General features: G+C 38.9%; 1 protein-coding gene across 11 annotated transcripts in view; it reads right to left on the reverse strand.

The window, feature by feature from the left end:
• Positions 1 to 2,219: 2,219 nt before the first annotated feature.
• l(1)G0196 (inositol hexakisphosphate and diphosphoinositol-pentakisphosphate kinase) overlaps positions 2,220 to 27,000 on the reverse strand; it is a 543,939-nt gene continuing 519,158 nt past the window's right edge. For 10 of the 11 annotated variants that reach the window (XM_067147825.2, XM_067147823.2, XM_067147820.2 and 7 more), the window contains 2 exons: positions 9,310 to 9,457; positions 2,220 to 5,421 (listed from right to left, as the gene is read on the reverse strand). In XM_067147825.2, coding sequence (XP_067003926.1) covers positions 4,101 to 5,421; positions 9,310 to 9,457 — 1,469 coding nt within the window. In that variant the 3' untranslated portion in view covers positions 2,220 to 4,100. Of the gene's footprint in view, positions 5,422 to 9,309; positions 9,484 to 27,000 lie in introns of all 11 variants that reach the window. The other variant, XM_067147828.2, reaches the window with a different exon arrangement.

Consider the following 27,000-nt stretch of genomic DNA (forward strand, 5'->3'; position numbering starts at 1 on the left):
ATGTACATATCATTTGTCAAACTACTAAATGAAATTATGAAAAATTAAGTTTAAATTAATTTAATGAAAATGAACTAAATTACACACACACTTACCATCATTCACTCATGAAGATTCTGTAGGAAGACTTGAAGGACTCTAACGAGTTACTGCTGCGGATGTTATTTGGAACAGAGTTCCATACTCTACTTCCCGTCGCAATAAATGAGGGATTATAGTCAGCTGACCTGCTAAAGGGAATGGCAAGTGTATTATGCTGGTGAAAAGAGGAAAGGTATGGAGAGTTTGATGACAGGTACTGGGGAGTTCTCTCAGTGATCTGAACACCTACATGGCTACATAAAGATTTCCGAGTTCTTCAAATTTCAAGAGTATTGAGTATTAATCCAACAAGCAAGATAAACGTAAATAAACAATACAGAGATATACTGACAGTTCTACTTTAAATTTATATTAAACACTATATACTGAAAATTAGATTTTGTCTAAAGGAGCACGTTCTACACACCTATTTAACTCAACGTACAGTATATGTATGCATCAAAATATTTAGGGTTTAATATTTCTCTGTCATTTATAAGGGGAACAAAAATATTAGGTAAGTAGTACGAAATCTTGGCCATCTATATATGTGCTTGCAATTGATATAATCCTTTATTACCACAAACTGCCAGATTGCAATTCAGAATGACTCATTTTGTCATACTGTAGACAACCTGTATTCTTTAATTGATGTAACCTATCACGATTACAAGTTTCCATTGTCAGACAGGATTTTTAAATAGTCTAGTGAAGTGAAGTAGCCTAGTAAGTTAGTAACGAATTTTTAAAAGCACTTCTACCGATGACAGTCATTTTTTCGTGATTCTGTTGCTTATAAATATTCAATTGGATATTGACTACGAATGAAAATGAGTAACACACATTCGATTATGGAAATTCTTTTAAACAGAACAAACATGGTGTGTGTGTGCAATTGTTTTCAAAATGATCTTGGTATGATCCATGTTTACATGGAACTCAATTGGAACTGAGTACATGATCCCAGATTTTACTGTATCGACCTTGAGGCTCAATCCGGAACGAGTCCCCGTCTACATAGCGTTTTCAATATATAAAATGTACTTGAATCAACTTGAATCCTGCACGTAAACACATTATTTTCTGCCAACGGTACTCGAGCCGCCTAACCACTGCATCAGACCTTAATGATCATGGCCACTGCATAGGCTCACTTACTATGTCATTGCAGCTACAGTTTTATAACGTTTAATTATGAGAAAAATATCTTAATTATGCAATGAGAGAGAAAGATAAAAATTCTGAATACACATGAAGGAGGTTTATACTGTAGTATTTTCATATTATATTACACTGTAAAAATTACAACAAAAAATTGTGAAAAGAAAAATATTGCCTCTCAAACTACAGACCATGAGACTATACTTCTCAGGTTCTTGTACCACAATACATCCCACACAGGTTTGAGCAGGAAACTTTTGACATTCCCCTGCACGTGTAGGGGAATATGAATTACTGTAATTCATTATCATCCATTCATCGTTCCAGCAAGATGAACATGAGCCTCTTCCAGTTTGTTCTGTGCATCTACAGTGGTTGGTCCATTACATCATGACAGTTTACACACTGCTTTCAAATGGCTTTGAAAATCTGTTTCTCTGAAACTTAACGAGAAAGTGTAATAATTAAGGAGCTCAGATTCAAACCCTGACAGCTCATTAGCTAATGGAAAGGCCAGCGAATAGTTGCAGTTTGAATCTGAACTTCCGATTCTATATACCCAAATGCTCTTTAATGAACATTTCTAAAGGAAGATTTCAAAGCAGAGCTCGTTTTTGGAGAAGACAGAAAGTGGGAATACTGGGGTCAGAATTTAAATGCCTCAATTGTTGAGCATGTGCACTGTCATTCATTGTTTGAAACAAAGTATGGTATGAAGAAACACATTTTTCTAAGGGCAGCAGTACTCTTATCTGTGAGATCCTAATACGAATATCTTGGGAGTATTGAAAATCTGTTTGGAGATTAGAGAAACAAAGTTATATTCTGGAATTCTCTGGACTGTAGGAGAGAAAGAGTGCTGAAGAATAATTTCTTGTGAATACCAATACTTACGAGTACCTCTGTGCTCATGCTCATCCTTTCCTTCAAAATAATCTTACTTAGGGATGGGGAGGAGATAAAAAATAAAATGACAATTTCTGAACAGAATCTGCTCTTAATGTACTTCATAAAAATAGAGTTTAGTGCCTAAAACCATTTCTAACAGCATAATACATAGCATCAATTTACATATTACTGAAATCCTATTAATGGACACAATCTGTACATTGCAGCTAGTCTGGCTATGAATACTGTAGCAACTATCCAACAACCGGTGGTATAACCTCCAAAGTGATTCTGTTAAATCCAGAGTTTCGTAATCACAAAATGAAAATTGTTCTCATCTTTGAAATCCTTACGAAGTTTGGCATCGGCACAATGTTCATCTACTGAAAGACCAAAGTGTTTGGCGAGACCAGAAGTACATCTGAATGCCTCCTTTACGGCCGCCCCGAAGTCAGCCAGGGCACCGTAAATAGTTGAAATTCTATGAGACTGCAAAAGGTAATGGCAAGAAAGATGAACAATGCCCAGCATGCCAAAATGTGACCTTGGGCTGAATGCACTGGACACTTTCTATTAACATAATTGAAGAATTCCAAGCCCTACTCAATTAGTACATGTAAAACGGTCATTGAAAAATTCTCTTTAACAGACAAGAAAGTTTTCACAATTGAGTAGCAGATTAACCATCAAAATTATCCCCTCTATGCCCCAGATGCAGTTCATCACATGGCTCCAAAAATCCAGAGAGCTCATCAGCTGGCATCACAGATGGTTTTGTTGAGAGTTTCTTATAGCGGTAATTCAAACACTCGGGTATCATAACATCCTCTAAAGTGTGCAAGAACACGACTTTGCCCCAGCACAGAAGCCAAATGCTCTTGACTTCATTTCTGTTGCTGACTGGCCATCTGGCAATCAGAGCTCAATCCTGGTCTGCAAGATTAAACTGACAGCCTAAAGAGAGTTTTGAAGGCTGCTGTAGCCTATCTTTCCATAAACATCAGGTGTGATGCAATCACTGTGTGGCCAGGGAGATTGAAGTTCTGTGTTAGAAAAAAAAAAGTGCACATTTGAATAGTATACCCAAAATTCTTAGTATAGATACATGTTCTTTCACACCAAAAAAAAAAAAAAAGTAAAATAAAATGCATTTCTGTTTTCCTTTCTGTACTCCATATACATAGCCAGACTAGATATTATCCCTTCAGATACCCTTGTGAAATAATGTGACATTCAAGCTATATTTTACTGCCCACAAAGCAGCTTTCTCCTTCCAAACGATCAATAATAATTTGTTCTCTGAAGGAATGAGTCTTATAACATGAAAATAACAAACAAATCTTCATAATTTAATTTGATCTTGAATGGAGATCAGCAACTATGAGAACAATACAGTCTTACATTTTGTACACTATACACAACACTCTTATCTTAATACTGAAATCTAATATACCTTGTGCCAGCCAAGGAATGCAGAAAACAGGGAAGACAATGATGTTCTAAGTTCCTAATTCTGTAAGTTACCAAGCTATAGGCTCTACAGAGAACTTGTCAGTTGGGATAAAACCCATGAGAGATCTGATGATATTTGAATGACTGAGTATCTTTCACACAAAAAAATCTCTAAAAATTGTTTTCATAGTACTTATTTCACATAAAAAGTTTCATTTATACGAAAATAAATTACATCCTACAACAAAATATTGTTGACCTAACGCAAGAACCCCGGTTCACAAATTAACTGGTGTAACAGTTTCCAAATTTATACTCAAAGTTAAATAAAATATCCCTGCCTAAAATACAACCCAGAAAGTATTCATATTGTTCTCACACTTCTATTCAAGCAAGTGAACACATTTATCTACTTTGGACAGTTGGCAGAAGCAAGCCATTAATTGTACTTCCTAAACTAAATCAACGCAAACCCAATTTTGAGATAAATATCTACTAAAATTGTTGAGTTTGCTATATTACTGAGGCTCATCTTTCAAGACATTGAATCCACGCAATACACAAGGTGTATCCGTAAGACTACTGGCTAACGTCAAGACTGGTTCGTGGCTAGGGCTGTCCGAATGGCTGCTGGTGTTCTCTTCTTCCAGAATATCGGACTCGCAAGAAAATTTCACTTCCGGGCTTGATACAGTTTCCTTCACCTGAAAACTTCTTGAAGTTTCAGGCAATGTTTCTGTAGATTTCCCAGAGGAATACATTTTAAATTCTCGAGAGAAACAGGAGATAACAGGACTCTTGCCAGAGGTTAATTTCTTGGAAACAGTCACATGTGGTTCAGGACTTCCAGTTATCAATTCTGTTTCCTTGCCAGATGGTGATTTGAGGCTGACTGACAAAGCACTTTGGGGCTTCACAGATACATCTGACCTTTCAGTTATGTCACTCTCTGTTGATGGCGTTAATGAAGTAGATAGTTTATATTCCTTTTCACAACTTGTACTGAGGTTAGAGGGAGGCATTTGTCTAGATACAGGACTGCCAAAAACTTGAAATATACTCTTCCTAGCTGGTGATGTAGCAGTCATAGAAGAAGTGATTGTACGATCTTCTTCATCATTAGTATCAGCCTCCAAGGCGATAGAAGTTTCATCACATTTTTCTAAAGGGCAAGCCAGAAAGTCATCCTTCTCTGCATCTTTTCCAAAGGACTCAAGATTCTCTGTACTTTCCATTACCCATTTACCAACAAATTTGCTATTGAGGTAACTTCCCACCTTACTTTTCTTCTCTACCATAGCCATGTTCTCCACAGTTTTAGCTAAAGACTTACTTGAAGGTTTTGTAACTTGTTTCATGAATATCCCACTATCGTTACCAACACTTCTGCCTGCAATATCTTCGACAGTACCATCACGTACAATAGAATATGTTGTCAGGGTGGTATCTTCTTCCTCCTCATCCTCTTCATGGCCAAGCTGTTTATTACCAGCAACTACAGGTTGCATCTTGGCCTCGTCTTCACCACCAAAGTCAAACTCTGAACTGGCAGATATAGAAACTGGTGTAACTTCACCACTGTCTGCACCCTCACGACCTCCAGACGATGGAGCAAACAGTAACAACCTGTCTGCCGTAACAGTGGTAGCATGCAGCAAGGCTTCTGCAGTCATAGTAGCAGCATGGACTGTAGCTGGGGTGAAATGTAGCAAGCCTTCAGCAGTAACAGGAGGCTGATACAATTCTCCACCATCCTCCAACAGAATACCAACACTACTAAGATCCTGGTCTAGTACGGGTGGAAACATCTGCGCCAGCGAGGCCGTGAATTCCCCGTACCTGAAATCAGATATCAACACAATGAAATCAAAATCTACAAATTCTGGGTAACATTATATACTAGGCCCTCCTAAAATGTTTGTAAGTTGATTTGGAACCTCAAACAGATAGTTCAACAAAAAAAAAAGAAAAGAAAAGAAAAGAAAGACAAGAAAAATGATGGTACACTAAGCCACGCAATGTACAGGAAACCAATACATTCTGAAAGATACCTTCATAAGTCCTCACATCACCACCCGTGCCAAAAAGCAGCTCTCCTTCGAACGTTATTTACTAGGGTGAATAACGTTGCAAACGCTGATAACCGCTCAACTGCATTAAGAGAACTGACAACATCCATGAAGAAAAACGGCTATACGTCAGGGGACATAGCACGAGCTGTGAAGATCAAGAGCCTAACAGGTATAGTATCAACCACGACTACAGTAAAAAGAAGAAAGTATTCCTTCCTTACGTGGCACGTATAACTGACAGAATAGACTGTTTTCACCAGAGACCGGAAGCTCAAATCCCTGTTTCGACCATTCAAAGAAAAACCACATCTTGAAACACCGGGTGTGTATGAAGTTCCATATGGTTGTGGTTGCTCATATATTGGCATGACGAAAAGGCTTGTCAGTACCAGGGTGAAAGAACACATTAGGTCGGTAAAGAATGTCGCTCTTTCATCCTCCACGGAGAATGCCATAAGCCAGTCTGCCATAGCAGAACATTTCTACAGTATAAACCATGAAATCCTCTTTGACCAGGCGTAGGTCATCACACCTGTAAAAGACTTCTATGCTCGACTGGTAAGAGAAGCCATAGAGATAGAGCTGCGCCCAATTAACATCAACAGGGAAGACTGCTTTAAGTTATTAAATACATGGAGATGTGTACTGCAGAAATACTTGCATAACACCACCATGGAACAGCAGGATGCGCTCACAAAATCGACGACAGAGGGTGGTGAATTACAGCACAAAGATCCTTGAGACCTATTAGTGGGGTAGGCCGTGGATAGTACAGCCATTACTTCCACGTTTCTTTGAATTTCTTTGCTCACTGTTGGAAGCAGAATTTAACTTGCCCTGATGAAGGCCAATGCAATTTCACTGAAAGCTCGGCTTCATTAAATAAACATAGTGGCTTTAATCCAGTAATCACTTATTTATTTATTTATTTATTTACGTTAATACTATGAGCCACGAAAACCTACATTCATTACTTGGTAATCAACTATGTTGGAGAACATCTCAACTGCATTATTTGAATAACAATTTTAATCACAATGTTTAAAATCAGCTTTATATTAACATTTCAATTAATAACATGTTCACTATTGTAACTAGTCCGACTTGTGGGCTGAATGGTCAGCGTACCGGTCTTCGGTTCAGAGGGTCCCGGGTTCGATTCCTGGCTGGTCGGGGATTTTAACCTTCATTGGTTAATTCCAATGGCTCGGGGTATGGGTGTTTGTGCCGTCCCCGACATCCCTGCAACTCTCACACCACACATAACACTATCCTCTACCACAATAACAAGCAGTTACCTACACATGGCAGATACCACCCACACTCATTGGAGGGTCTGCCTTACAATGGCTGCACTCGGCTAGAAATAGCCACACAAAATTAAATTAACTGTTGTAACTGTCACTGAGGAATATTTATGTACTTCCCCAGGCAGCAGACATTAGAAATGACTCTCCGCAACAAGCAGTGCAGCTGCGACCTATCCGAGTGGCAGCAATGTCTGCTCAGGGTCAGATGTGAGCGACTGCGAAACACCATGAATTGGGAGATTGAAAGCAAAACAGTTCTGTAATAACTTATTATATGTAGACAGACTTTCACCAGTGTATCGCCGAGTTCACATTTGTTATGGTTTCTTTTAATTCCTCAACTGTTCTGAAGCAGAGAATTTAGCACCACCCAACAAAAGTCAGGACCACGTGGTGGGAAGAACCCTCATGAAATTATTCATTCCCCAAATAGATCACTTAAAAATTGCCTGGAGTGATTGGAGGTATGAGTTGTGGCTCCGTCTTGTTGGAAGAACAAGCCCATAATTTCTGTTTCATTTAGTTCTGCAATGAATGGGCGTAAGATTTCAATACAGTAAACTTCTGAATCTACAGTTCTGATAAAAAATATCGGCCCAATAATTCATAAACGTCAGATTGCAATCCACATGCCAATCTTTTGGTAATGAACATGTGTCTCACAAATTTCATGGGGATTTTCGGGTGTCCAGAATTGGGTATTTTTACTGTTTATGTAACCAGTTATATGAAAACAAGTTTCACATCGGTAAACAATTTGTTCTGTCTAACACTTCCTTTACATGATGATTAACAAACCACTAGAAAACACTTGCAATAAAAATTCTCTTCTCTGCATCTGCCAACTTCAACTTCTGAAGAACAGAAAATTTACATGGATAAAGATTTAGCTTCATTCTTGCTGCTCTATGCGCTGTGAAGAAAGATATGCCAGCCTGCTCTGCCAATTTCTGCATGAATTTAGATGGACTTTTAAGGAGCATGTCTGAAATATCCAAGTTTCTCTTACTTAAAATCGGAGATCTACCACTTCTTTGGAGCATCAAAAATGACACCGCAGCTACAAAATTATTCATTAAATCTTATTAAATCTGAGTCTAGAAACTATTCGCAAAATCATTTTTTCACTGTGCCCTTTGCGGAAAACCCGCATTGCTAAAAACGTTCGTTCCTCTGTAGTAAGCAAGCTTTAACAGCAGTGCATCATAGCCAAGGTCACTGCAGAGACCCATTTCTAATGCACTGTATTTTGTGACTCATCAAATTTTTTTTTTTGCTAGGGGCTTTACGTCGCACCGACACAGATAGGTCTTATGGCGACGATGGGATAGGAAAGGCCTAGGAGTTGGAAGCGGCCGTGGCCTTAATTAAGGTACAGCCCCAGCATTTGCCTGGTGTGAAAATGGGAAACCACGGAAAACCATCTTCAGGGCTGCCGATAGTGAGATTCGAACCTACTATCTCCCGGATGCAAGCTCACTGCCGCGCGCCTCTACGCGCACGGCCAACTTGCCCGGTGTGACTCATCAAACACAGTGATTCCCTCCACTGTGAAAAAATGAACATGGTAACTACTCTTTTCTCACTGTTATGTTAAGTCTCCTTTACGATTAGATCCACTAAAGCTTTGCTTTACAAGCGTGAGGTACAGGATAGGGTATTCATAACCTGAACATCGGAAAATCATTGCCATTCCTTGTGAGTGAGAGGTTACATGTGTTAGAATTCAATATTTGTACAGGGTGGGACATGAAACAGGAACGAACCACTTCAGTAAAAATTGATGTATAACTGTGGTGAAAAACATGAAAATGGAAAAAAACAAACAAAATGTTCAATTTCAGGCAATGTAGGCAAACCTCCAAACATTCTATGTTAATGTTGAATACCATAACAGCAGCTTTAAGGTTTTTGAACACAACCAACATTACTTTGACACCATTCGTAAAGTGTCCTTACATTCTAAAGACAGCAAGTTTCAGTGTGGCTATAATATCCTGCAGAAACACATCTGATACCCTTATATAGAAAGATAGGATATAATGAAAGTTCTGTGTGAGGAGAGGAAGATATAGAAAGAAAACATCTTCTCATGAATCCCACGTCTCAGACACCCAACACTCTCGACAGTGTGGAGGGTGTAGGATAAGAACACAAAACACATAATAGGATGCTCCTATCTTTCTATATAAAGCTTGATTAGCACTCCTTTGCCCCTTGTGTGGGGACAAAATGTCAACATAGTAGTAAAATTACCTAGAAGAAAAAAAGAGATTCAGTTTTCCATTCTTCACTCATCACTATGAATCTACAGTTGTAAAACTTGCTGCTCCAGGAATACCTACCCCTCGTTACTGACGAGGCTGGCCGATAGGGACATCTCGCTGCTCTCGGACGTGCCGCCGCCGCGCGATGAGAAGAAATCGGACATTCCATTAGGGGAAGATGGCCCGCTGCTGGACACGAAGGATGGCGGTCCACTCCAGCCCAGGCCTGCCGAGGCAAAGGATTTGTAACCACTGTAACAACCATGCCCTTGTCAGCCAACATGGGCAAGGTCAAACAACTGAAGTACTTACAAATCACAACAGTAAGAGGTACCCTTGTGGTCTTGATTTGTGCATTTAAAGAGCTGAATATAATTCTATCAATTTAATAATGTATTCACTCTGTTATCAGACTGTCTGAAACAATCTAGTCTAGGGTGACCAGATATCCAAAACAAAAAAAGGGGCTACTTTGAATATTTCAACACTTAAAAAAAAAGGGACTTCTGGTATGATCTACATAAAAATTGAACAACATAACATATGACTATATTGAACAGAAGTTAAATACAGGACTAAAGTGTTTATGATTACAGTTACACAGTATCAAAATTATAATTATATTTATGTAAAATCATTATATCCTCCAAAGCTTTCATAAGTCATTACACGAAATGCGTATCAAAGTGTGTCTTGATGTTTAAATGGTTCCTTTCATCTGACTGCAAAGAACTAATGAGAGAACAATCTCTCTCCACAACTGTAATTGTTCCCGAAACAAATTCAACAACCGACAGTAAATTATTGTGGTTGATTTCTTTTCCTTGCAGCACCATGGCGTCCGGTAATGTAAACATGGTTATGTCTATTCCCGAGAAACTTGATGTTAAGTGTGGTAAATGCAGCAAAATAGTTAAAAATGGCATCCTGTGTGATTTGTGCGAACGATGGTGGCATTTTAAGTGCGGAAACAAGCCCAGGGAGGAAAAAATGAACGCAAGTGAAGACTAGTTTTGTGAACAGTGCGTTGCGAATGTTATTATTGGTGATACTGGCTTGAAATCTAAAGATAGAAAGTATGAAAATGCATTGGAAATCATAAATATTCTGTGAAATGACATTGAGGATCTTAAAGCTGAAAATGACGTACTTAAAGATAAGATTAATGTGATGGAGAGTAAGTATTTTACGGTGGATTGGAGCTCAAGTTAGATTCGATTTATGAACCTGTGAGAAGTGAAACAATTAGGCCTAAAAACTGTAGACGATGGGAATCGATTCCGGTAAAATACACGGGTTTCAAAAAGCAGATAAAGGACGATTGTCACTTTCCTGTTTTAAAGAATAGGTTTGAACCCCTTGCAAGTGGTACTCATGAATCTCTAGGTAACAGCTCTGAAGACAATTTTTTGGAAGGTCGAAGTGAATGTAACAAGAACCTTGCGGAAATCTGTGAAGATAAGACTATTTGCCGATAGTCAGGGGAGGAATATTGCACAGAACTAATTAGAAACCGTAAGCATGATGTTTCTGCTATGATTAAGCCTGGTGCAAATTTTAATGAGATAACCCCTGAAAGTTGAGAATACTGTGAACATCTAGAAGCTACGGGGATTGCAGTTTATCTAGTAGGGACTTACGACATGGGAAGAAATAATGCAAGAGGAATGATCTCTTCCCTCAGATGGAGACTACAGGAGTTGTACATCACACCAATGTTGTGGTATTGTCTGTTCCTCACAGACATGATCTTCTGGCATGGTCTTGTGTTAACAAGGAGGTAAACAAGGTTAATGAAGAACTTTTGAAAATATGTAGGCACTTCAAGAATGTAAAATATGTAGATGTAAGTAATTTGGGAAGAAGATTTTATACCTGGCATGGTCTGCACCTAAATAGGTTGGGAAAAAGGTATGTTGTAAATAGTATAATAGAGTTTGTTAATTCAATTCAAGATGTAGAACGTGTAACTGCTCCCATTCCTCTAAAAAACTAGATACAGTGACCGATGTAGGTCGGTCTGTCGTGCTAGATTACATAAAATCAGCTTCATGGTCCGTATCGCACTTCAATAGATTCACAATTAAGTATTTATTTATTTTCCACCTAGTCGATACAATGATTGCTTAAGGCAATTTTTAATGGTCAAAAGTGGTACATGTTTCGTATATTATCAACATCTTCAGCCACATAACACTGTTTAGATGAAAAATATATAAAATTGACAAAGTAATGCTTTAGAGGAAGTGACCTTAAAATTAACATAAGATTGACAAGATGAAAAAAAAAAAAAATTTTAAGGTCACTTCCTCTAAAGCATTACTTTGTCAATTTTATATATTTTTCATCTAAACAGTGTTATGTGGCTGAAGATGTTGATAATATACGAAACATGTACCACTTTTGACCATTAAAAATTGCCTTAAGCAATCATTGTATCGACTAGGTGGAAAATAAATAAATACTTAATTGTGAATCTGTCGTGCTAGAGTCGAGGAATGGTATTAATACTCATGGTAGTCTATATAGGTTAGGTTCTTTTAAGACTGTATTGGGGAATAGTGTTAATGTGCAAGGTAGACAGACTAGGTTAGGTTCTTATCAGATCACTAAAATCAATGAACCTGTAGAAACAAAAATATCTACTAGTAGGCCTATTGTGGAAAAAGACATCCAAGGTACTGATAGTGTCCAGGAAACAGAAATTGACAATAATTTACTGACTATCTTGCAGGTTAATATTCAATGTGTCAGAAATAAAGTGTTAGAACTAGAACATTTCTGTAAAGCTGAAAAAATGGATGTGGTATGCATGTCAGAACATTGGTGCGTAGAAGATCAAGTTGAATTCTTTGTGCCCAGTGGGTATATTATGGCAGATATTATGTGTAGAAGTAATAAGAAGAATAGGGGTGCTGGAATTTTAGTCAGGGACTGTTTGAAATTTGTTAAGGTTGACTTAGGACAATACTGTGCAGTATTAGATGGAGAGTTTAGTCGTGTTAAAATAATACATCAGAATCTAGTAACTGTAAGTTTGTATAGATCTCCAAAGGGCAATATGAAAGTATTTCTTGAGAATTTTGAAATAGTTATGAGAAAATTGTTAAAATTTAATACTAAAGTAGTTGTCTGTGGTGATTTTAACATAGAAATGGCAAAATCAGACGAACAGTCTTCAAGAATATTTTTTAATCTTTTAAGGTCGTTAAATTTAACCTGTACAAACAAAAAAACCCACACGCAATAATGCATGCATGGATAACATTTTTGTCAATTTCTCAAGAAGTATGTATAATGTCAAGCTTGTTGGAGGGTCTTTTGCTGATCATGAACCAATGGTACTTTCTTTTTGCCAGAAGAATTTGTCTTACACGGACAAAAGAACAAGTAGGGAGCCTGACATTTCATGGATAAGAACTCAGAAAGATTGTTATATTAACTTATTCAGGGAAAGATTGAAGAAAGTAAACTGGGATTTTTTATACGAAAATCAAACTGACAAAGCAAAGGCTGAAATTGCTATTGAAACTTTCTTTAAAACTTATGTTGAATTGTGGCATTCTTGCTCCCCCATGGTAAAGGTCAATAATGTGTGCACAGTTAGGAATAAAAAACGTAACTGGTATTCTGACAAATTGACCCAAATAAGGGAAAGAGGATGTTGATTCTGTATAGAGGTTGTTTTTTTTTGCTAGTTGCTTTACGTCGCACCGACACAGATAGGTCTTATGGCGATGATGGCACAGGGAAGGAACCATCTTCAGGGCTGCCGACAGTGGGGTTCGAACCTACTATCTCCCGAATACTAGATACTGCTATACAGATGTTGATTCCCATAGGGAATTCCTTATGGGAATCAACATCTGTATATCTGATGGCCAGGCAGGCATCAATTTTTGGAAATGAGACATAGCTCTCATAGTGCATTGGCAATGCTGGTGGCTTCAAGTAGCCTATGCAGTGGCCTCCATGGTATGCACTAGCCTTGCGTCTTGGGTGGTGTGTTAAGTCCCAACTGATGAGCCTAACTTAGCACACGAGGGCGAAACGCAGGCAACCAAGAATGAGTTAGCTGGAAAATTTATAATGTCCAATAACGGACCATTATATTGGTATTATAAATTTACTCATTCAGGACAAATATTTTAAATTCCCTATGGGAATCAACATCTGTATATCTGATGGCCAGGCAGGCATCAATTTTTGGAAATGAGATATAGCTCTCATAGTGCATTGGCAATGCTGGTGGCTTCAAGTAGCCTATGCAGTGGCCTCCACGGTATGCACTAGCCTTGCGTCTTGGGTGGTGTGCTAAGTCCCAATTGATGAGCCTAACTTAGCACACGAGGGCGAAACGCAGGCAACCAAGAATGAGTTAGCTGGAAAATTTATAATGTCCAATAACGGACCATTATATTGGTATTATAAATTTACTCATTCAGGACAAATATTTTAAATTTCCTATGGGAATCAACATTTGTATATCTGATGGCCAGGCAGGCATCAATTTTTGGAAATGAGACATAGCTCTCATAGTGCATTGGCACTACTGGTGGCTTCAAGTAGCCTATGCAGTGGCCTCCACGGTATGCACTAGCCTTGCGTCTTGGGTGGTGTGCTAAGTCCCAACTAATGAGCCTAACTTAGCACACGAGAGCGAAACGCAGGCAACCAAGAATGAGTTAGCTGGAAAATTTATAATGTCCAATAACGGGCCATTATATTGGTATTACTAGATACTGGCCGCACTTAGGCGACTGCAGCTATCGAGCTCGGTGTATAGAGTTTATAAAAATTCTTGGGTGCAAGAGAGTGTGCAGAAAGATGCGTATGAAGTATACATTGAAAGGGCATCCAACAAATGCAAGGCAGCTTGGGATATTATAGCGCAAGAGAATACTCCTAATCACACACATGATATATTACTGAATCCAGATACTATGATGATTACTTTTTGAACACAGTGAAAGAAATAGGTGATAAAGTTAATCCAACAGGTACATCTGCTAACATTGGGCCTGGTCCACATCAATTAGGGGGACATACTTTCCAATCGGTTGACATTACGTCAAATGAAATCATAAAGACGGTCTCGAAATTATCTAATTCTAAAAGTATGGACTGTTATTGGCTGTCCAATTACATTATTAAACAAACAATACATCGGATTTGTGAACCAATAGCGTTTAGTATAAAGAAATGTTTCAAGATAGGGTTTTTTCCGAATATGCTTAAAATTTCAAAAGTTATTCCGGTCTTCAAAAGTGGTGACAAACGTCCTCCCCAAAATTACCGTGCAGTCTCAATTGTTCCCATATTATCTAAAATAATTGAAACGGTTATTTATAGTCAGATTAGTAACTACTTTGAAACTCATGCCCTGTTGTCTAGTAATCAATATGGATTCCGACAGGGTTCTGGAAATTGTCAATCAAACTTTAACAGCCTTTGAAAATAGGAAATTGGTTTCTCTGGTTTTATGTCATTTGAGTAAAGCATTTGACTGTACAGATCATGACATTTTGTTGGGAAAACTTCAGTATTATGGCATAAATAGCCCCACTTTGGATGTAATTAAGATGTATTTAAGTAACAGATGCCAGTTTGTTGCAATTAGAAATAGACATTCCACACTAAAAGATGTTATAACAGGCATTCCCCAAGGATCTGTACTTGGCCCATTTTTCTTTAATGTTGCTGTTAATGACCTACAACAAAATGTTATGTTGCAATCAGTTGTATCATATGCAGATGATACAACACTAATCAACATGCATCAGGACGTATTAAATCTGCAAGAGATGTCACAAGAAGCTCTTAGGACTGCAGTGAAATGGTTTTCATCTAATAAACTACTCTGCAACGAGAATAAAACCCAACATATTCTGTTAGTATTGTCCAATAATATAGAAATTCAGTCAGTCAGTCAAGCTACTGGGTATTCATATTGATACCAAATTAAGCTGGGAAGTACATGTTAATCATGTCTGTAAAAAGGTATCACAGGTCTCATATCTTATGTGGAAATTGAAGGAATTAGTAACAGCAGACTATTTGAGAATGCCATATTTTGGACTTTTCCAGTCCCATATTTCATATGGGCTGCTATTGCGGGGACATTCATCTTACATCCATAATGTATTGCTAATACAGAAGAAGCGTGTTCGTGTAATGTGTAAAGCTGGTTCTTCTGAGCACTGTCGTCCCCTTTTTATCAGGCTTAAAATATTAACAGTTATAAATCTATATACTTTTACCTCATTATTGTATGTTAAAAACCATCTGAATGATTTACCATCAGGGAAAACATCCATCAACACAATACTCGTAATAAGGGTAATATTGATGTCCCAAGACAGACTTGTGAAAACAGGTAACTCACATAAAGTAAATAGTATAATATTTTTTAATAAATTACCATTCTCTGCACAGGATGTGTCCATCAATAATTTTAAAAGAAAACTGTACAACTGGATGTTGGAAAATCCATTTTGTGACATAAAGGAATTCTTAGAAATGAAAACTGTTAATGTTGAGTTTTAATAACTGTATATAGATACTAGAAATAATACTGTAGTATTGGATGACAAAACCTATTTCATGTAAATGATCAATGGTGAATAAATATTCTTATTTTTAAACACGTCCCACTAATTTTTTGTCCTTGCAAGGTCCTATCTTTGACATCACATCATATTCATATTGCTATCGACATCACTGATTGTTTTCAGGCTGCTTTGAACTTCAGCCCAAGCACTGAGCAAGTAGCTGCTATAAGCTTGCGTTCGGGAGATAGTGGGTTTGAACGCCACTGTCGGTAACTCTGAAGACAGATTTCCTGCTTTCCCATTTTCATACCGGCAAATGCTGGGGCTGTACCTTAATTAAGGCTATGGCCACTTCCTTCCCACACCTATACAGTCTTCACCATAAGAACTATCTGTGTCGGTGCAACATAAAGATAATTGTAAAAATAATCAGTCCAAGCTGGTGAAGTTTGTAACTTAATACAATGAAATGCTTTTAGTGGTTGGAAATGGTGAGTCCATTTACTTAAATATTCAAGGAAAGTATTGCAAAAGAAATTTGTAGTGGTTAAAAAATCTTTTTAATCACAGATGCCCTCATCTTTCAATTCTGAAATAATCAATAACATTTTAAAAGTTTGAAAGTTCTCAGCTTTCCTACTTGTAATTTTCTGTCTGACAAATTCCAGTTCTCCTACCACTTCATGTGCTAAAATATTTCCTTTTTCTATTTCCACTATTGTTGCTGAGAATATTTTCACCTGGCTTTGAATGAAATGGAGCCAAGAGAGTGATTATTTCAACAATGTAGGACATTTGTCTTGTGATAAAAGTATTAAATATCTCGTACTCAGTTTCTACAAATTCACAGAATTTTCTACACTTACAGTGTGAATATGGAAATACTGAAATATTTTATTTATAACTGTTTCAATATTAATAGGCAATACTTGTATGGACACCAAATACCAAGAATGTTTATTCTAAACTCTTTTCTCAGTCTTGAAAATATATTGTTGGTGCCACCTTGTTTATGTCCACTGAAGTTCGTTGCAGTTATCTGTAGAAAATGCAATAATTTTCTCAGTCAGCTGGTGCTTTTGTAAAATATGATTTGCAAGCAGTTCTGCAGTTTCTCCTCTTATGTGTTGGAACTCAATAACTTTGACCCGAGTACCTCCAGTCGGAATGAAGTACCTAATAAGGCCGGGCACCAACTTCAGATCTCTATGGTTTGATGTGTACACCATAACTGAAATATAATTGGCTTGTTTCAGTTCCGCTATTTCTTGAAGTGCATAAGGTGCCAAGACATTAAATTAAATTGATTTGCACTTTGTTTGTCCACACGTAAATTTCTTTTGAAACAAATTTCTTACTATTCCGAAGTGCAGGGTATCAATCTCAAAGACAGGTTACGTTTCGCAACATAGAATGCAAACAACCCTTCTTGCGATGCAAGACATTTACTTTCATAAGTTAACTTGCAGTTTTCATGAAAAATGATTTAATATCTTGACTTGAACTCAAAGAATTGGCTGTCAATTTATGATTTTGCTGGTTCACATGTTGTTTCATATCAGAACGGCCCTGAATGACGCACTGAGCATAGCAACTGGCTTCTGTCCAGAAGTGATATTCTTCTTTTAAATCACAAGTGAAACTATGCTTCCTTCTTGGCATGATTAACAAACCAGGATGAAATATCACAAATATATTTAAATAACTTCTCTATTATATTTACTGGTACTATACACAGACTGGCATCTACTCACACACATTTTCAACTTATCGCAAAGAGAGTGCTTTCACAAAGTTGGATAACAGTCTTAGTTTGGATTTTTTAAATTTCAAAATATAACAAATCATGTTTGAACATGCAATAATGAAGCCATGCTATGAATCTAAAATTTAAAAAAGGGACAAAACGAGATCAAGGCCTATAGAAATGGGGCGATAAGCGTCCTGTTAAGCTTCTGTCGAGACAAGCGGGACCAGAAGCTAAAAATAAAGGAACAACCCCGTTAAAGTGACGTCTGGTCACCCTATCCTAACACTAATGTGATCTGGTCTAATTTTGCCACATGACATTGGTAATGAAGTAGTAACTTACCTTCTGATAAAAAGACGAAGGAAATAAGTCCATGCTCTCATGCTCTCAGGATCAATGGATCTCACTCCACATCAATATTTTCATAAGCACTTACAGCAGATTTACATGATATGACCAGGAAGTTTAGGGCCCAAATTCATTAGGAAAGTTGCATAACAAAGAAACGTGAAACATTTCATATCAATACCGTAATTGAGAGAAACAGAAAAAGAATTGGATTCAATCGTGGATTTGACAACCCAAAAACAGAAGAAGTGGTGCTACTGTCCTATTGGAGGGGCTCCTAACCTCAGAAAGTTGAAGTAAAAATGCTTATCCTCTGCCACCAAGCTCGAACCCCATCGTTGGCAGTGCCGATGATAGCTTTCCGTGGACTTGAATCTTCATACAGGAAAATTCTGGAGCCGCTTTCCATTATCATCAAGGAACAACGTAATAGGATATCACAATAACAGGTCAGAGGAGACAAGGACAATCTCCACATGTCTTCTCAGCCCACAACCAGTTTTGTCAACACTCGCTGACGACCCACTGGGTTCCTACTAGTATTTTACACCTGTACTCATCTGCCCTTCTTCTGTGTTGAAGCTAGGAAGCTGTGAAGAGACAGATGTTTGACGGGGGAGAGCCAAGGTAATATATGAAGATGTGGAGATTGTTTTTGTCCTTTTGTATTTTCCTCCTACTTTTCTCTTTCCACACTGACCTGTCATTGGGTTTGTCCTACTGTGTGTTCCTTCCCATGTTCCTAGTTAGCTATATGTAACTTGGAACTATCCTGTGATGTTAAAATCCTATGAGGGGGGTTCAAATATAAACAGGATTTTACTTTTTTATTTTAATTCATTTACTGAAAAACACAAGGCAATTACAATTTATTTTTCCACATAGTTTCCTGCTTTGGAAATGCATTTATCCCAGCTTACGAGCAGCTTTTTGATGCCCTCATCGTAAATAGAACAGGGTCGTGTCACCCGCCAGTTGCGCATGAAGTCTTCCACACTCTCGCCATCCTCAAATCGATGCCCTCCTAGAGCTTCTTTAAGCGGTCCGAACAAATGGAAATTGCAGAGCAATAAGTCTGGGGCTGTAAGGAGGATGATCAAGTGTAGTCCAGTGCATTTCCTGTAGCTTGGAGACATAGCTGCAGTATGGCGCCACATATTGTCGAATCGGTTGGTCTCGTCTTTTGCGGCGATATGCAATCCTCGCCTTGTTCAACAGCTCGCCGTAGTAAGCAGCATTGATTGTGCATTGCTCATGCAAAAAATCAATCAGCAAAATGCCTCACCAATAATAAAAAAAAAAAAACTGTTGCAAGAACCTTGCCATCTGACAGTCGAGTCATGGCTTTCACTGGTGCTGCCTCCCCTTTCCTCCGCCACTCCTTACTCACAAGCGTCCTTGACAATGTTTGATCACCAAACTGTGCAGTCAATCTCTGGTTAAATTTACGCCGCTCTAACTCCTTCACGAGCAAGGAATTTTATAATTATGCACTGCGCAGTGGAGGGCTGCACCTGTTGCTCTGACATCGTGAGCATTACTGACGAAATGGCGAGAAATATCTAACAGCACGCTTTCCCCACTCCTAATGGTCCCACCTAAGCACAGCAGAAGCGTGGGGCTAGTCCTACCAACTGTTGATGTCCAGGAACAAAAATAGTTTTTATATTTGATCGACATTCATTAAAAAAAATTATTTCTACTGCTGACACAAGAAAGAACTATTATTGCATGTTGCAATAAAACCAATACAGAAAAAAATTAAATAGAAGAGATACACATTTCAATCAGATTTCTGTTTCTCTGACGTCAGGTGCTAACACAGTACTATGTTCCTTTTCTTTGATGCTGCATTGAGTAGCTCACACAGTAAGTGCTGGTCTTCTGAGGTGAAATTTGCAGGTTTGATCCCGGTTTATTCCGGTGGTGTTTGAAGGTGCTCAAATACATCAGCCTCCTTTTGGTAAATGTATCGGCATATAAAAGACTCCTGAGGCTCAAACTTCCAGCACCTCGGCGTCTCCAAAAACCATACAAGGTCGTGGGTTGTAAATAAAACCAACAACATTATTGTTACCTATTATTTCCTTTGATATCAGTTTGTTTAACGTTTCTTTGATGTGTGGCTGTCCATATGAAACTAACTGGCCTCGTTAACACAGCAAACTCCACGACACTTTGTACTTCTTTCCTGCTTCTTCAATTTCTTAATTTAAAATTTATAATTCAGTATCTTAGGTCTCAAAATTGATGCAGACAATTGCTGAATTTATGTATCTCATATCAGAAATCTTCAAACTCAGTTCCTCGGAAACATATCAGTTGTCCAGTTAACTCACCGGTACTGTATGACCAGTATCAAAGTCATAGAAGCAACGTGTTTATTCTTTGCTCCCCATATTGCAAGCTAGGTGTGATACCTCACAACAATGTCACTCACAAATAAGATGCCTCCATGGAACACATAAAGGTGTAAGTCACACATGTAAAACTACAGCTCGTTTCTTTATTGAATTTCTAAGAAATGTAACACGACGACACCAAGAACATACATAATATTTTTAAAAACCAAATTACAATATACAGAGTGTAATTGAAATAAGGTACATCCACCTAACAGGTGACAGAAGAGACAATTCTAAGCAACCTATGCAAAAACTATGAGCAACACTTAAATTAAAAATTAAATACTAAAAATTCATGTTTCTAGGTTTTTCAGCAACTCTTCAGGCTAAGTCTAGTTGGGTGAGGCAGGAACACTGACTTTACCCAATGGTAGAGATGATGAGGGGAGGAGTCAGCTATGAGAGAATAGCAGTTTTAATCTTGTAAACAAACTGTTGCTGTTGTTGTTGCAACCTCACATAAAGAATTTGGATATTTGGACCAGTAGTACAGTGCAGCCTACCTAGAAAGTGCGAGTCATTGAGTGATTCGTTGAGGATTGATTGAAGACTATCTTGGGAAGGTATATGGCTCAATTGTAGTCACACATGGTAATGTTTGTACTGAGAATAGAGGATAACAGCATAATATTATTTCAACCGTGTTAATGAAGTACGGTATATACTGGGATATTCACACCCTTTAACGGGTTATTAATATGGTGTAGTGTTATCAACGGGTTATTAACATGGTGTAGTGTTATAAGAGTATGCATTCAAATATGCAGTGTATATAATATTGTGCATAATAGTGTTGTGCTGTAACAGCTGTAAAATTTCCCAAAATGGGTTGTTTGTGCTGTGTACTACGTTGTAGATTGAATTATACTGTTGCAGATAGTTCAACTATTGAATTACCTGAATGTGAAGCTTTCAGGGAGAAACAGATAAAGAATTTACACCAGAAAAATTTTGAAGTCATAAACCAAACCATTAAACATTCTGAACTAAGATTTGTGGTTAGGAAATATCTATTGTGCAACAGAAACTAATATCCAGAATGTACGATGAAAACTATAACCTTCCTTACATTGTAACTATGCTATTGGACACTCTAGAATTCATGAGAAGATATGTTGTGACATATCCTTCTAGAAGCCTGGCCAGGCACCTATATAACTTGGTGGTCTTGATGGTGGAGTTGATTTTGTGAGCTTGTGTTGTGCTTGTGCTGACATGCTACAGTAGCAGTCAGCTGTTTCAAGATGGCAGTCTTAGTCTTCTGATTCTTCGTGATAGGCAGTTGTGAAAAATGGTGGTTTACAGATGTGTAACATGTAAATAATTGTAAATAAAAACAGTGTATGCAAGTGACAGCATTTTGTATGTGTCGTAGTGAACACAACCTGTAACAAAAAAGTTCGGTGAATAGTCCTGTACTATCAACATAGATGAACAATGCACGACAGTGACCTTACTGTCCTTCGAAGCAGTCCTCTCCAGTAACCATTCCTGGAAGCTTTGTAAGAAGGCTTCCTTTGGGATGGTGTTCAAATGCCTCGTCACATTTCATTGGATGTCAGGAATATCGTCAAATCTCTCTCCTTTCAAAGCGAGTTTGATGGGTGACTTTTCGGCTCTGACCTTTTTCCGATGAGGGGATCACGGAAAATGCCATTCCATGCTTTGCTGTTTCGTTTCAGGGTCGTACCTGAGATACCAGGTTTCGTCCTCAGTGACAATACAGTTCAATAAATTTGGTGTCGCATCCGCCGTTTCGACAAAACCCTGTGAAGGCTCTAAACTCTGCTTCTGATCGTCAGCCAAGTGATGTGGCACAAGACAAGAACACTTTCTTCTCTTCCCTAACTTCCGGGTAACGATTTGTCGCACGGATTCATGGTTACATGCGCACAGTTAATTGCCGATCATTCGTGATTAATGTCCTCACTTTCTCAATGTTTTCGTCACTGACAGCGGTCGCCAGTCTTTCGTTACGGGGGTTGTCAGAAACACTTTCCCAGCCTCCTCGAAAATGGGCGAACCACTCATACTCATACTTCCAGGACAGCGCTTGATCTTCATAAACACATACCAGCATCACATGCGTTTCTTTCCGCGTCTTGCCAAACTTAAAACAAAACTGTACATTGATCGTTGGGTTGTCCATGTTCCTGTTCGCAGTTCAGAATCAACATACTACACACTCACTGACTCAAACAGATCTTATATGGCACACACACGATGCTCAACTGAACAAGGTTGGGGGCAGGAGGTCAAAACCTGCTGACTTCATTCACCGAACTTTATTGGCACAGGTTGTATATCAAATGTTACTGTACTCTCTGAAAATGAATATTATGTAGCACAAGGATTTCCTGGCTGACTATCCTACACCTACTACACACTTTCCTCTGCCCTTTATGCTCCCCACTTCCATTTGTCTGGTAGATCCCACATTAGTGCCAATAAAAATAGTTGCAACGACTTATGCCCCAACTCTCATATGTCTGTGCCAACCGAGACATTCACTGTTACAACTGGCATAAACTGTACAATTTGGTGAGTCATCTCCCAACTTCCAACTCCAATAGGATTTATAATGTAGTGTATATTTTAGTGCATGCCTTAATTCCTGATGGTGATATGGATGTAGTAACACATAGGAAAATAAAATTTGCTTTGGAATAACAATGGAATTATTAGTTTCAGGTTACATGCAGCATTTGCCAGAGTTTCTGATATGGGCTGCTAAAATTTCTTACTCATACCCAAGAGCTTATCAGCCAATACGGTCAACTGCTATCATGTATATCTTTGAGAGGACTGATTTGTAAGAATCTTATTATTTTTTTTTTTTTTTTTATTGCTAATGGTTTAACACCGCAGTAACATACTGAAGGTTTTCGGTGATGCAAGAATGGGAAAGGGGTAAGATTGGGAAGGTAGTAGCTGTGGCCTTAATTAAGGTATAGCCCCAGTATTTGCCCAGTGAGAAAATGGGAAACAACGGAAAACCATCTTCAGGGTTGCCGATGGTGGAATTCAAACCCACTATCTCCTGAATGCAAGCGAAGTGTGTATAACTGGAGTTGCAGAATTAGGTGTTGTTTTTATAATCGCTTTCCCCACTTTCGGCCGTCTACGGAGGGAGAGCGACCTGGTTGCATTCAATACACGTTGTCAATCACATCAACAGGCTTGGGTGATTCATCACACTGTTTAAAACAACGCACGTACCGTTGAACTGATTTAGGAAGGCCTAATGCAGACAGCAGCTGCAAACCGTCTTGGGAGTCTACCAAAGTGGTGTGGATGAAATATCAGCAGATACATTGTGTCGGATCATCCGAGGACAGGTCGTCCACACTCTGCAAGTACAGTTCAAGACTGCTTTGTTATCGTAAGTGCCACAAGGCACCTGATGGCTAGTGCCACAGAGCTCAAGGCTTCAGGTATGCAAGAGTCCACCCAGACCATCAGGAATCATTCGCATGCGATGGCCTTACGCATCCCCTCCTTCACTGCTGCAGAGCTGCTCGTCAGACGTTGGGACGTGCAGAGTGGTGTTTTGTTCTCTTCACGGACAAAACCTGCATCGCCTTCCACCCTGACAGTAGTCACCCAAGGCTACAGCATGTCCAAGAAGTGTACGCATTTCAGGGAGCGTCAGTCATGTTTTGGGGTGGGATAATGTTGGGAAGGTAAATGCCGCTCGCGCCCTTTTGACGGTAAAATGATGGGTAAAAGTTTCATTCATGAGATGCCGCAACCAATTATACATCTGTTCCATGAAGAAATCTGCGATGAATTCATTCTTTTGCACAACAGTGTACAACCACATCGAGCAGGGGTGGTACAAATTTTCCTCCAAAAATCCAACGTTGCCCAAATGCTATGCCCAGTGATGTCACCAAATATAAACGATATCAATACCTTGTATCTGTTCCAAAAATATTAGATTGCTCTTTTATAATTGCAGAGTTAAAATATTAAAATACCATATTTCCTTGCATATTAGACCCCCTTTTTTCACTTTTATGGCTACAAAAAGTAAGGGGGGAAGGGGGGTCGAATATGCGATAGCCTCCCATTCTGTCCAGTGACTTCTGGGTATAAAGAACTATAAATTATACATGTATGTATTCTACACTATTTTTAATCAAATTTATGATTTGTTCCAAGTCCTACTGGCTACTTTCATTGCGAGGCAGCATTTCTAAATTTAAAAAATAAAGACAAATGGTGAACATGTATCGTTAAGGCCTACATACAGTGAAGTTGATGTCAGGAAGGGCATCCAGTCGTAAAAACTTGCCACAAAGATTTGTCTCGCTTCAAACTCGATCCCATAGAGAAAAAGGGTAGGGGTTGGACATACAGTTTTATTTATTGTATTATGCAATATTAGGCCTAATACAAAAAGTGGTGGTGGTGGCGGTGGTGATTGTTTTAAGAGGAAGTACAACTAGCAGTGGCGGCGCGTTCTATATGTTCAGTGGTTCAGTGAACCCCCTAGAAATACATAAGTCTAGGTAAAATGGTTTATCAGAGCCTATTCCATAAATTTGCTCCGTATATCAGCGCGTGTAGCGGTATTTTTGACATCAACACTCGGTTGCTCTCCGTAACCAGTAAATAGGTTCAATTTTAGGACTGAACGCGCGGGGCCGTGAGACGTAAGGAGGGTGCGCAAGGCGAGGGGTTATGAGAAACAGGGAAAACATAGCCCAGGAATCGCTGGCAACTGGACCAGCGAAAGACACGAGTTACATCGAGCAGTCCCGAAATTAGCCGAAGCACTGTCAGAGCACGCGGTTAAAATTTGCCGTACGTGGTAGGTTTTGAAGGGATTTTAATTTGGCGATTTTGCCATTCTGATGTAATTAACCGCAATGGGCCAGAATATTTTGCTAACTACGGTTTGTATAGCATCAATAGGCGTACGTAACCTAAGTTTATGTAATTAAATGAAACTTTTCATTAGTAATATGTGCTTTATGGAAAGTAAACAGCAAAATCCGTCAACACATAAGTAACAGTAGTCTGCCTAACATGTTCTTGAAGAAGTTATTCCTACGTAAGCAACGTCTTCAAAATGAGGGGAAATTGGATCAGCTTAAAGTAATTGCACCTCATACTCTCTGTCTTTCATTCTTCATTGTTTTGGTAACTTCTTTGAGCTGTAGCCGTGTCTCTGCAAAGCAAAGTCGCGTTTCTAATCAAGCAATGTCACTATTTTACATCTATGTAAACATCAAGTAACAATATTAATCTGAACACGTTATTTTCCACAACAGTGAACCCCCAGACGTTTCATTCACGCGCCGCCACTGACAACTAGGCAACCATCCCAATTCAAAAGAACTTAATGGTCAGTCATTTGTCTCTGTCAGTTAAGGAGCAGGCCTATTGCACAGGAAACCTATCCACTGCTTTCATTTGAATTATTATCCTCTTGTGCTTCCAACTTCCCTGTTACTGGCGTTGTCAGCATCCCAAATGACATAATCTTCACTGCTATCGAGAGCATTCGAGATCCCATCTTTTTGAAATTTTAAAACAGTTCCGTTCCCGATTAGGGAGTCCAAACAGTGAGAATTTATTCGCAAATGCTTTCTGGAGATGGTCTCTCATTATTCCCAGTTAGTGTATGTGAAGCAGAAGACACCCCTTCCAAATAAAGCCGTGCTGTAGAAAGTGTGCCAACCCACTCGCTGATCGCTAGCGTATGTTACGAGTTGTACTTCCGAATATAATTCATAGTGACTGGAAACATTTTGGATAAATGCGGCTGTTGAAAGCCAGACCTTTATTTTTAAGTACACTCATGTTCATAAAAACCAGAACACCTTGAAAGACTAGACATAGGAAGTTCATATTCACAGGATATGTGCATTAGCATGTTCTGAAGAAATGATTAGCATTTAAACCATGTCGGCCCTCAGGTTCAAGGTTGATATCTCGGTGCACCACCACCGACTGGTAAAATGTGCGTGTGGCTCTCGCTGTCGCTATAAACCGAAGGTAATGGACCAGCGTGACTTGAGCAGATGTGCATGATACCTTGCAGATGTATGCGAGAACTGTACCGTCAGATGAGTGAGTTTGAAAGAGGGCACATTATTGGCATGAGAGAATATGATTCATCCATCCGGGAAATTGCTGCTTGTGTGGGATGAAGTGCATTGGCAAGGCAATGGGTGTGTACAGAATGGTTCACAGAAGGCCGTAGAACACAATGAGGTGGGTCTGGTTGTACCACCCAGACCAACCCCTGAGAAGATCGACACCTCTTTCGAATGGCATTGCAGGACAGATCTGCATCCTCCTCGGCTCTGGCCCAACAGTGGAACAGTGCAATACATTGTACACTATCAGGAGTGATAGTCTGTCGCTGTTTATTACGGTCTGGGTCACCCACTTCTCCACCTACCGTTGACTAATGTGCATACACATGCTAGACTGCAACAGTGTATGGAACAACATCACTGGGGACAGGAATGGCTGCAGATAGTGTTTTTGGATGAATCCAGGTTCTGTTTGTTTGAAAATTATGGCTGCATTTTGGTTCACCGCAAACAGGGGAGGGGCATCATACTAACTGCATTTACACAAGATATACACCGCCAACTCAAGGCCTTATGGTGTGGAGTGCTATTGGTAACAACCACAAATCACAGTTGGTGCGTGTCTAGGGCACTGTGGCCAGTTTGACCTACGTAAATGACATCCT

The sequence above is a fragment of the Anabrus simplex genome, chromosome 5 (assembly GCF_040414725.1).
Source record: "Anabrus simplex isolate iqAnaSimp1 chromosome 5, ASM4041472v1, whole genome shotgun sequence".
NCBI lineage: Eukaryota > Metazoa > Arthropoda > Insecta > Orthoptera > Tettigoniidae > Anabrus > Anabrus simplex.